The sequence below is a fragment of the Xenopus laevis genome, chromosome 8S, assembly GCF_017654675.1.
Source record: "Xenopus laevis strain J_2021 chromosome 8S, Xenopus_laevis_v10.1, whole genome shotgun sequence".
In the NCBI taxonomy this organism is placed as follows: Eukaryota; Metazoa; Chordata; class Amphibia; order Anura; family Pipidae; genus Xenopus; species Xenopus laevis.
The window spans coordinates 123,952-136,904 of NC_054386.1; the positions used below are offsets into that span (position 1 = coordinate 123,952).

The 12,953-nt window shown below is 42.8% G+C and overlaps 1 protein-coding gene across 2 annotated transcripts; it reads left to right on the forward strand.

Moving 5' to 3' along the window:
* Positions 1–2,297: 2,297 nt before the first annotated feature.
* On the forward strand, positions 2,298–12,767 carry atp6ap1.2.S (ATPase, H+ transporting, lysosomal accessory protein 1, gene 2 S homeolog). Of its 2 annotated transcripts, none has more exons than XM_018231902.2 (10): positions 2,298–2,530; positions 3,840–3,966; positions 5,287–5,361; positions 6,700–6,893; positions 7,269–7,309; positions 7,836–7,921; positions 8,676–8,917; positions 10,061–10,111; positions 10,692–10,935; positions 11,934–12,767. In XM_018231902.2, the coding sequence occupies exons 2-10, from the start codon at positions 3,925–3,927 to the stop codon at positions 12,141–12,143; spliced, it is 1,185 nt and encodes a 394-aa protein (XP_018087391.1). In that variant the 5' UTR covers positions 2,298–2,530; positions 3,840–3,924; the 3' UTR covers positions 12,144–12,767.
* Positions 12,768–12,953: the final 186 nt, after the last annotated feature.

Consider the following 12,953-nt stretch of genomic DNA (forward strand, 5'->3'; position numbering starts at 1 on the left):
CTGTAAGTATACTCGTTCATTTTGGCTGAAACCTATAATACTTAAGGAATGCAATTGAAAGTTATTTAATACAGTTTCTGCATCTTAAACTGTGAGCATATTCGTTCATTCCTTTATTTAGTGTTGAACACTGTAATACTTCAAGAGTGGTGAGTATTGACATTTGGGTCAATATCATGATAAGATCAATTGTGATCCTCATTAGTTGGATTCTACTTTTCACTCTGCAATTGCAATAGGGTGTTTAAGGAACTTCTGTTCTTCATTGATTACAGTATATCGTCTGTGGTAGGGGGAGTATGCAGTTTACCTTAGCCTCAAATAAAAAGGCTGCTATTGCTCCTAGGTGCTGCTCTGATTAATAGGGGGCAATAGTCTGTATGAGGCTTAGCTTATTTTTCCCTCCCTATATGTAGATGTACTGCTTGGGAAGGTCCCAACGGTGCCCACTGCCATGTGAAGGAACAGGAAATAGGAAAATCATATCCTACTTACAGAGATTTTCTTTTCCTGGACTGTAACATGGCAGTGGGCACAGGTTCCCAGCCCTATGTGGGGAGAGCTCTCACCTTACAGTAAATGAGGATGGAGGGGCGGGGCAGGGAGCCAACATTTATTGATTGCTTGTCATATCCTGTCAGATCACGTGACTGGGGATTAACCCAACGGTGCCCACTGCCATGTTACAGTCCAGGAAAAGAAAATCTCTGTAAGTATGATATGATTTTCCTATTTGTAACAGAGTATAGCAAAGAATACAATGAAATTTGTAGAGTACTGAAAAAATATCTCCCGATCTTGTGTGGTGATGGAAAACTGGACAAAGTACTGACCTCCAATAAGATAAAATTTGTATCCAAAAGAGCCCCCACTTTGAGTAATATATTGATACCGAGTATGGTTTCCTCGCCCGTATAGGGGTGACTGGCTTTCTACCAAAGGCAATTACAAGTGCGGATCTACTAAATGCAAAACTTGCGGATACGGATAGTATATCTATTGGAATGTAAAGGTTGCAGAGAACAATATGTAGGGCGCTCCATACGATGTCTGAAAGACAGGATAAGAGAGTATATGAGAGCAATCGAAAAAAAGAGATGAAAAGACACGTATAGGTAAACATTTTCTAGTGGACACACAGGATCTGGGCATGCAAATCATCGAACAGGTTAAGACCCCCGTGAGAGGGGGGGTACCCTATGCCCCTTGAATCTTAGAGAAGCACACTGGATCCTGGAATGAGACACTAGAACACCAAAAGGCCTAAACACAAGACATGAGTTGATGTATCTTTATTAATAAAAGAGATAGGAACAAAGGGAACCTAAAAAATCTTTAGCTAAAAAAATATCCTTAGTCAAAATGACCATATGCTATACGTTAATTTAATTTATGCCAACATTGGGAAAAATAATATGGCTATAACATACCCCTAGTTATTTTACCCTGGGCTAATAATCATGGTGGAATGTGGCAGCCCTTATGTATGTCTTGCAGCAGGACCGGGTGGATTCCAAGAAGGAATTATTTGGATTCCAAGAAGGAATTATTTGACGCTAAAGCAGCTGTGAATACGTTTTTAGGCCAATAATGTATAGAATATTTATATGAACTCATTTTCAGTGGTTGTTGGTAACCCTGACAGATGTAAGAGGGCAGCTGTGATTTTCTACAATAAAGAGAGACTGTGCCTTGTGCTCTCAGTTCTGCACTTTATTCTATGAGGGTAAGAAGAGAGGGACAGAGCTAATGGCTACACATGTCTCTCAGTGTATTAATATGAGGGTAAGAAGAGAGGGACAGAGCTAATGGCTACACATGTCTCTCAGTCACATCGAGATTTACATCATCCTGAGCCTGTGCCACTTGCCATCAGGTCTCTTCTTATCCCTCATCATCATCATCATCACAAACCCCTCAGTCTGGCCCTGGGGCTGCTTCTCCTCACAGACCATCAAGTTGCCTAAATGGGAGCAGCAAAAATGGATGTGACGTTTCCTTTAGGGCAGAGTCAGGAGATTTGGGTCCCCGCTTAGTGAATAAATACACGTGGGAGGAGCCGAGGAAGAAGCAGCGTTTAGCTAATGAGCGTTGCTCCTGATTGTGCAGAGACTAAAGTGTGAGGTGATTGTGAGACTGTGTCGGCTTCCTGAAGCCTCACTGAGCCCAACAAGCAAAGCCGGCGGCAAATGAGTGAGACACTGCGGCGGGTACAACACAATTATGAGGCGAATGTGGGACCCGGCGCATGCGCTTCTCTCCCAGCGGAAATACAACCGTGTCACATGGGGGCGGGATCATTTCTTACAGCTGATATAAACGACATTGTTTTGTACTTTAGCCCTAGAAGGTCTCCGCTGCTTGAGCTTAATCCTACGGACTCCATTTCACTCTCCGTTTAATCCCCGCATGGAGGAACCCAGGCCTTATCACACTCACTGCCGGCCTTTCCAATACAGCATTTCCGCTTCTGTAAAGCTGACGACACAGGAGTTCCTGCCAATCAGCGGCTAGATCTGGCTTTTTGACAGTGAGTGGCGTTTTTAGCAACCAACCAGTTTGTGAGCTGTACCAGGGTCATGTGAGCCCAGTTGTGGGTGTCACATGACTCTTACAGAGATGGCAGCGATGGCGGAATGGGCTCTTCTCTCTCTTCTGTTCTTGGCGGGCCCCTTTCCTGCCGCCCCGTCCCAGCAAGTGCCCGTGCTGCTGTGGTCTAGCGAGAGGTGAGGCCAGTATTTCTACACACGTCTGTCTGCTGAACTATGGTGGGAGGCATTATGAAGGGGAATATGTGGGAAGGCGGGGCAGTTTGTCAGTGGGTGAGGGTTACTGGGCAGGAGTCAGACTACACTTCAGTACAGCTCAGGGCACAACCTATACACATACTAATATATATATATATATAATACACAAAAGCCATGAATATCCTGTAAATTATATCCTTATAAACGGTGAGTAGTGATGTCATCAGTTATAAACGGTGAGTAGTGATGTCATTTCTGTCACGACTCACTAAAATTTGTGTATTATAATAAATAAAGTACCCCCAGTTGTAAAATATGAGGATATTAGAAGTTACCTCGGAGTTCCATGACCTGTATAACTCGGCCTTCGGCCTCGTACTTTTATATGGTCATGAAACTCCTCGGTAACGTATAATATCCTTATATTTTACAAGAGGGGGTACTTTATTCACTATATATATATATATCTATCATACACAAAAGCCACCAATATCTTCTAAATGATATCCTTATAAACGGTGAGTTCTGATGTAATTTCTGTCACATGACTCAATGAAATTTGTGTATTATAATAAAGTACCCCAATTGCAAACGAGGCTTCATAAAGGACCAGTGGGATAAGCGGATCCTCTGAGGGAGAGAACAATTCCAGCTTCTTTCTTTGCGGCCCCTCCCACTTTATCATTGTGCAGCTTCCTCATATAGAGGATCATGTGATTCACACTGCAAACCTCCCAACGGTCCCTTTTTCTGGGGGTCACTCCCCATTTTGACAGCTCAGCCCACAGTCCCGGGTTTCTTACTGAAATGTCCCAACTTTCTAATTGTATCTTTTTACAATTGTAATTATTTAAAATAAGCAGGTCTCTTGGGAGAACTGAGACTTGCATCTTAAAGGGCAATCCACTTTCATTAGCAAAACTGATATAACACAAAAGATTGCATTAAAGTTCCCAGAAATGTGTTCAAATTTTCATAATCTGCCAAATTTTGTAATTGGTAATTAGGGGGTGTGGCCAGGAGGGAGGGGTTGGGGCAGTTGCAGGAAGGGATATGCTGTGTTTATATTGTGCTTTCTTTCTATATTGACAGCTCCCTGTGGAATTTCCAGCCTAGTATACACAGTGGACACATTACTACAGATATTCAGCTTGGACACTACCTTGACCCAGCTCTCATGAAGGGTCCCAGAAATATTCTGTTATTCCTCCAGGATAAGGTATCCACAATGTCTGTCAGCTGCTGCCTACATTGCACTGTATGGGGATAGTAGAGTGGGCTGGTGGCACAGATGTTCTGTCTGGATACATTGCTACAGAACGTGACTATAAAGATTTTAATTCATCTAGGTCATGGTATATCTAGTATAAGTAATGCTAAAACAACTGGTCTGTTCCAGTTTTTGCCTCAGTGTGTTGCCAGGTTGGACAAACACAGGGACGTGGTGGTGAAAATCCTCTGACACTCCAGCTACATATGGGATGACTATGTTTCACCTACTATGTGTCTCTGGGCAGTTGTTTCTTTTGGTGTTCCTGTTGGGCTTGGTTGCTATTGTTTTGCAAAGACCCAGTCTGGGTAGCCACACACTTTCAAAGCTGCTCAGAGATGTTCATGCTCCTTGTCCTTGGAAACAGAAGTATACAGGAAACCCACTCATACAGATCAATAGCTGTTGTTTGATTCCCACCATCCGCTGGAACACAAACTGTGAGTCATTAGAATGCTGCATGGCGGAGAATGTGACAACCGATACAGAGTCCAAGGACAAGGAGTGTTTTTCAATCCTGGCCACACACTGAGGCAAAAACTGGTACACCCAAAGGATCCAACACCTAAAGAAAAACAAAGCAATGTAGTATACGCAGTCTAGTGTAGCGAGAAGTGAACAGATCTATACATTGGGGAGACAAAACAACTACTCGCCAAGCGAATGGCTCGGCATAGGAGGGCACATTCTACAGGGCAAAACCCAGCTCTCTTTCTACACCAAAAAGACAAGGGACACTCCTTTGAAAATAACAATGTCCAAATCAAAAGGCGATTCATGTCAAGGTGGAGAAACCATCTCTGAACAGAGGAGGGGGCCTTCAACACCACCTGTCTGCTACATACAATGCTGTTCTAACATCTGTACCCCGGCAGTACACTTCACACATCCATTCATGCAACTCTCACAAGTAACACCTGTTTGTAGCAGTTGCATGACACATTGGTAATCCTATAACAGTAACTACACAGAATCAACACCTCTGTGAGTTTCCGATGTCACCTCTCTGAAGTGCTACAAAGTGCCGCTGTGATTGGATTAGTGGAAGAGTTTATATGCCGAGAATTTCCCACATCAGGCAGTTGAACTGAAGTAGCTGCTCGGATGAGATTACTCAGCAAGTCCAATGGTTTTAGAATTACTTATACTAGATATTGATAGGGAATATTATTGTTAGAGTTAATTGGTTTTGTATACGTCTATTTACATGGCTATTGTTAGGGAAACAGTTCTGTCTATGGAAATATCTTGTGCAACTTTGTCTTTCAGTTAAGTATCGAAGACTTTACAGCATTTGGGGGTGTCTATGGCAACAAACAAGACAGTGCATTTCCTAATCTACAGGTAAATCTTTCCCCCCACTGTATATTCCGTACTGACACTCTGCCTTTTACCCTTCTTAGTTTTACATAGTTACATAGTTAAATTGGGTTGAAAAAAGTCCATCAAGTTCAACCCCTCCAAATGAAAACCCAGCATCCATACACACACCCCTCCCTACTTTTAATTAAAATTCTATATACCTATACTAACTATAGAGTTTAGTATCGCAATAGCCTTTGATATTATGTCTGTCCAAAAAATCATCCAAGCCATTCTTAAAGTCATTAACTGAATCAGCCATCACAACATCACCCGGCAGTGCATTCCACAACCTCACTGTCCTGACTGTGAAGAACCCTCTACGTTGCTTCAAATGAAAGTTCTTTTCTTCTAGTCTAAAGGGGTGGCCTCTGGTACAGTGATCCACTTTATGGGTAAAAAGGTCCCCTGCCATTTGTCTATAATGTCCTCTAATGTACTTGTAAAGTGTAATCATGTCCTCTCGCAAGCGCCTTTTTTCCAGAGAAAACAACCCTCATAATTTAAGTCTTCCGTCCCTCTAACCAGTTTAGTTGCACTTAGTCTCTGCACTCTCTCCAGCTCATTTATATCCCTCTTAAGGACTGGAGTCCAAAACTGAACTGCATACTCCAGATGAGGCCTCACCAGGGACCTATAAAGAGACACAATTATGTTTCATCCCTTGAGTTAATGCCCTTTTTTATACAAGAACTTTATTTGCTTTAGTAGCCACAGAATGACACTGCCCAGAATTAGACAACTCGTTATCTACAAAAACCCCCAAATCCTTCTCATTTAAGGAAACTCCCAACACACTGCCATTTAGTGTATAACTTGCATTTATATTATTTTTGCCAAAGTGCATAACCTTGCATTTATCAACGTTGAACCTCATTTTCCAGTTTGCTGCCCAGTTTTCCAGTTTAGACAGATCACTTTGCAAAGTGGCAGCATCCTGCATGGAACCTATAGTTCTGCACAATTTAGTATCATCTGCAAAAATAGAAACAGTACTTTCAAGGCCCACCTCCAGGTCATTAATAAACAAGTTGAAAAGCAAGGGACCTAGTACAGAGCCCTGCGGTACTCCACTAACAACACTACTCCATAACTACTTCTCCTTTACTATTTTGATGGTGCAAAATAGTTTAGACTGACTATTCGTGGCAATTCAGGCTAAAATCATTTGAACCTTCAAGGCATTAATTACATTGCGTTCATTTAATTGTACAAATCTCAATTTAATCACTAAATATAGGAAATTAGCATTGTGAGAAAGTTGGGAATCATTTTTAATTCACATTTAGAACCCCTTTCATGAGAGTTTTGTACTTACAGAGCATTGTGGAGTCATCCCCTTCCTCCCTGGTTCTGCCTGCAGTGGACTGGTACGCTGCTAACATATTGCCCACATACCTGAAGGAGAAGCTTGGAGTCAGCCCCCTGCATGTAGACCAGTCCACTCTCCTGGAGCTGAAGCTGAATGAAAGTGTCCCCTCTCTGCTCGTTGTCCGGTTGCCTTATGCAAGCAGGTAAAATAATAACCTTTAGTTATTGCAGCAGACTGGGAGCTTATTAACTCAATATGCTGTTCTAGAATAATATGTCCTTTCCCTAGTACTGACAGTGGCTAGTGTATCTTATGGTTATATAGTAATGTGTCCTTTCCCTAGTACTGACCGTCACTAGTGTATCTAATATTTATACAGTATTATGTCCTTTTCCTAGTACTGACAGTCACTAGTGTATCTAATGGTTATACAGTAATGTGTCCCTTCCCTAGTACTGACAGTCGCTAGTGTATATAATGGTTATACAGTAACATGTCCTTTCCCTAGTACTGGCAGTCAGTAGTATAGATACAGGTTGTACAGTAACATTTCATGTCCCTGTGTGCTTTCTTGTAGTACTGGTTTGCTGGCAGCTAAAGATGTTCTGAGAGCTAATGGTAAGTTGTGCCCTCATGTAATAGTAACCAGATGGGCGTGGGTATATTTGAAGAAGGCCTATAACGAGCACCAGGAATGGCTCTATAATCCTGTTTAAAAGATCTAAAGAACATTTGGAGCAAATGTGATTATTACATAGCAACATAACATACCCTGGGCACTGAGCAGTGGATTTGGGACGAATACAAACAGTATGACAACCTAGAACATTCATAGCTTGTATACCGTCTCCTTCTCAGCTCATTTCCAATTTGTCCATCCCTCCCAATTTATGTCCTCACCCATCCACTATATATTTAACTTGTACTGATCCCGTCTTTGGACAGTACAGGTGCTGACCCCTCCTTCCTTATGACTCCATATGATGACCCATCCCTAGCTCATTACTCATATATTGGCTTCTTCCTTAATGGTTAGTGGGAGGAGCAGCACCACATGTGATCTTAAGAGGTGCCATGTTGAATATATTTAAGTTCATATATGTGTTTGGAACCGTCTGCAATCAGTCTGTCTTTCTCCCCACAGACCAAGCAATTGGACAAGTTCTGAGCACATTAAAGTCAGAGGGTGTGCCCTATACTGCTTTGCTGACTGCACTACGTCCCTCACGGGTAAGTGAAAGACACGCAGACATCATGTATAGCCAGTATGGAAGGCAAGCCGATGGTATAACAGTAGTGTCAATGTGGCACAAGCCATTACACTATTCCACTGCTACGTACCCTTCAGCTCCTGAGCCCATTGGCAAACTGTCAGGGGTGGTTATAGAGGCCAGAAAACCCTTCAGACAGACTAAATGTTTCTTAATAAGGTTAGGCGGTGGCCCACAGGACTTGTTCACTGAGGGACCATATCACTGGCCAACTTCATCTCCTTATATTTATGTAGGAAGCCTTTCACGTTTGTATGGACCAGTCCATCTTTGTCAACACTCAGATCTGGCTGTGCCTGTGGGCTGAACCTTCTCACTAGTTCTAGTAACTACTTTTGCTCTGGGAAAGATAGAAGACTTGGAGTGTTTGTGAGAAGTAATGGATTTAAAAGGATAGCAGCCTGTTACAGAGCTTCAGCTGTATTTCCGGACTGGTCGCCGTGTTTTGCAATTATATGTCTATTATTAGGGATTTTCTCTTCTTGTGGCGACTGAGCCCTCTCGAACCAGACTTGGAGACTGTATGGCAGCTCCTGTGAATAGGACCATGCAGGCTTGCTGTGCAGGTAGTAGCTGTACCTTTGGTTAATATTTTCCCTCATAAGTGAATTCCTTAGTAAGGGACAGTTAGTTTGCAGATAATAGGTGAAGTGGTGAGTGTGAATTGCACATCTTTGTATTGACCAAGACTTTGTTCTTCCATGTCTCTCCAGGTTATCAAAGAGGCCTCATTTGCTGTGGGAAACCTTGGGCGCCAGTTACTTGCCACTGAGCAGCCTATGCCAAGCTATCCTCCCGTGGCCTATAACAGTAGCCAGAACAGACCATGCATCCTATTTTGGGCCACCAATGTCTCTGTAACAGTGGATGACGTGCAGGTGGATCTAACTAGCCAAACCTTTACGGGCAGCGACCTCAATCTGACTGGGTCTCTCTGTAACAACCTCAATGCAGTGTGAGTGTTCAGCATGAAATGAAACCAAACTTGCACTATGTATGCACTAGGTGCCCTGATTTCATACAGTTGAACTGAGGGTGCTGCCAGCTTATCGTTCTCTCATGTGACATTTATCCAACGTGTGCTGTGTATAGTTGCTTTTTGTTTTCACTAATGGCATGAGGGTGTATGGCATATTATACTTATATCATCATGACATTTGAGCAGTATTTTATCCTAATATTTCCCCACCCCCTGTTTGAGCTGGGATGTAGGGCACAGGCACAGGCTGGCAGTCCAGTGAGGCTCACTGCAATGTTGTTCCTGCCTTGAACTTCCTAAGGCCACACTTGTGTACCCATTGTGTACCGAGGAGCAGGGCACTGGGAATCACTCTGTGGCTTATCTTTCTATCTTTGTGCTTCTGATAACATTGACATGCTGGTAAGGGGCCAACTGAGAACTAGTATTTGTGCTCATGTACATCCACAACTTAAACGGGTCGTTCACTTTCTAAACACTTTTTTCAGTTTGTTTTAATTTGTTCATCAGAAATAGGCTTTTTTTCAAATGCTTTCCATCCTTTATTTTTTTCCAGATGAAAGTTTAAAGTTGAATGTTCCTGTCTGTGGTTTGTGAGTTTGGCAGCTCAGTGATCTAGACACAGATTCTGTTACAATTTGCTCTTATTAGTTATTGTTTGTTCTGTGGGGGAATATTAGCAACTATTGTATCAAGTGTAACAGCTGCCTTTAATGAAGTTCCAGTGTATTCTGCTCAGCAGGGACAAACATAACAAATGGATCAACTAAATGTATCAATTTAGAGCAGTTTATAGAGTTGATGACCCCCTCTCAGAGGTGCAAAAGGAAACTTAAATATTAGAAAAACTGTCACAAATAGAAAGTAAATGAGAAAAAATCTTTAATTTTGAAAACAACTGAACTGAAAAAAAAAAGCGTTTTAAGGTGAACAACCCCTATAACTATATAAGTGGCAGTGGGGCTCCAATGCTAAAAGTTTAATTGCCCGGGGGAGCATCAGGGTTGCTGTCCCATGATCGCTTCTGATAACTGAAGTCGGTTATACCCATCTTAAAAGTTGATTCTGCTTATGTTTCTTTTTTGTGAGTAATAATCTCCTGTATATTGTGTGCCCTAGACTGGCGCTAACGTACAAAGATGCAGTGAAAGGACTGCCCCTGACTTTGCGGTAAGTGCAGGCTCCAGAGCACTAAGCACATTGTGTTTGGCCCTAAGAAACAAAGGGCCACTATATATTATTTTTTCTTTTCCCTTGCATCAACATAATGCAACTGTATCAATATTTTTCCTGTAATTCCACTCTAATTTCTTTGCAGCTTCAGCCTGTCCTAAATCGACATTGTTCTGGGCCAGCTTTCATCCCCTAATGTGATAAACTCATAGCAGTGCTCTGAGCTGATAATCTGATGCACAAATTAGTGTGGCCGGTTAAAAGAAAAGATGACACATTTAGATTGTAAAATGTTGTGAGTTGGGCCCTGTGATAGTATTTTTACTCTGTAAACCTTGTTTGTTGTATTATTGCAAGATCCCTGTTTGTTATAAATTAAAGTAAAGAACTTACTGGCTCTAAATAAATGATGATTATCATGATACACAAAGGGAATTGATCCCAGGTTTAGTTCCCTAGCCAGCAGCATCTTGGGTGGGGGGGGGTCCTTCTTTATTGACAAGATCTTAGCCCTGGGAATTGGTCTGATCTTGGTGAATTAAGATGGTCTGTATTAACTGGCACTGTCTGTGTGCAGGTTCCTCCTTCAGCGAAGATTTTACCCTGTCTCTGGCCGCTTCTGGTTCATTCTGAGCCACGTGGAGATGATCCACGGTCAAAACACGGCTGTTTTTCTTGCTCCTCAAGTGAATGCTCCCAGCAACTACTCCTTCCACTGCCAGTACATCAGTAGTTGGCAGACCTTTGGTTCTCTTCTTGTGAGCAACACCAGCAAGGATTTGCCCTCCTCTCGATGGCAGCTTCACATTGCTGACTTCCAGGTAGGCACTGTCCCTGCAGCAGAGTACTTGACAAGTGTATTGTGTCCTGGAGGGGCCAGAATAGATAAACACCCTTTATTTTATTTCCAAGGGTATGACCTGGGTTATTTATACAACAAGGCTTCTTATTCTAGGACAGTGCTGTCTAACCCAACTTTTTTTCTGGCCTCAGTGGTCGAAGGCCAATAATGGAAGTCAGTGTTGACCACTCCCCTTTTGTTAATTCACACCTACATTAAATCACACCTATGTTATCACAAGAAACATTAAGTCAATACCCACATTGATGGTGGTAGCACACCAAAAAAACAAATGTTTGGTGCCCACTGCAGGGATATAGCCCAGCACTCCTATGTGTGGATAGGACAGCAAACCCCCAACACATGATCAAACATCTTGGGGATCCCCTATTAAGTATTTGCAAATGCCAGCCATAACCCTAATAAACCAGGTTCACTCCCTGCAGACCGGGTCAGGCACAGGCAGGGTAAGAGACAGGGAGACTTATCAGGACCACTCTTAGATGAACAGTAGGTGCAGTATTATGTATAGTGATACACTGCCAGTACTTCTTTACAATCTGTCAGATGAGTGAACAGGGGAACAATGTGGGCACGGACAGTCTTGAGTCTGAGGTGTGATCAATGCAGGTCCTTACAGGTGGGAACAATGCAGGTCCTTACAGGTGGGAACAATGCAGGGCTTTTACAGCCTGAATGAGGTGTGAACAGTGCAGGGGCCAGGTGATCTCAGTTCTTTACCTTTAGTACCTTTTGAAGCCTACACAAGGTAAGCATACATTGCAGCTAAGCTTCAATGGAAGACCACACAAGAGGGACCACCAGTTGGACAACACTGTACTAGAAGATGGATAGACATTATAGAGTGGTACCTGTCTATGACTTGTGCCACTTTGGATAGGCAGCTGGCATTGATTACAGGATGACTTGCTGTGTTGGCATACAATCCTTAATAACTGTACCTTTTTCCATTTCCAGATCCAGGGTTTCAATGTGACTGGGATGGCATTTTCATACGCCAGTGACTGTGCAGGCTTCTTCTCCCCGGGCATCTGGATGGGGCTCATCACCACCTTGCTCTTTGTCTTTATCCTGACCTATGGACTGCACATGGTTATGAGCCTGAAGACTATGGATCGTTTTGATGATCCCAAGGGCCCAAGCATTGCTGTGCCCCAGACAGAGTGATTGGCATAGGGCAGTTTCCAAACATTGTTGTGCCCCAGACAGCAGTTAAAGTAGGGACAATTCTCTGATCTGTGATCAAGTACAGCAGTGATTATGTGTATGTGTTCCTGGAAAATAAATGGAGCCAGATTAGTAGGTGGCTTAATCCCGTGTCCATACCCAGACGCCATTGTGTTCTGGGTACAGGCTTAGGCCTCCACTGTACAGTTCCATCTGGAACCCCTAATTTATGCCCTTTCATGTGTGTTGAGTTGTCAGTTCACTGGATATTGATTCCTTTCTATTTCCGTAGCCTGAATTCATTCCTTTGCTTTGCATGCAGTCCCCACAAGGGAGGCCTTATGTCCATAGGTCCAGTACCCAGGCTGGCTGGAGGGGGCAGCAATCCATGTGATGTATATTTCTCTCTGCGTATATAGTACCAGGCCAATGGCTTGTATTTATTTCTTGTTGTGTGATGTCCAGCTAGAGCTCATGAATGTAAAGTCAGTGTATTTGCCCAAGCACTGTAGCTCATTACCCTCCAGGGCAGTGGGTTCAGCCAGCATCTCCAGGGATAGCAAATAAATGTTGCTGTGTAACCTTTCACTGTATAACCGCAAATAAAGTGTTTATGTGCTTTAAGTTTCTCTTCTGTGGACCCATTTATTTCCAATCAATTCTTTAACCTGTTGCCTGCGCACAACATAGAATGTGTGCCATTGGTGGGAGAGCCTTGTGGATAAATGGCAATGCATGCCCCTAACTGGCAGCGAAAGAGACACATGGATTGTTCTTCTTAAAGTTAACTTGTAGCCATTTCTACTTATT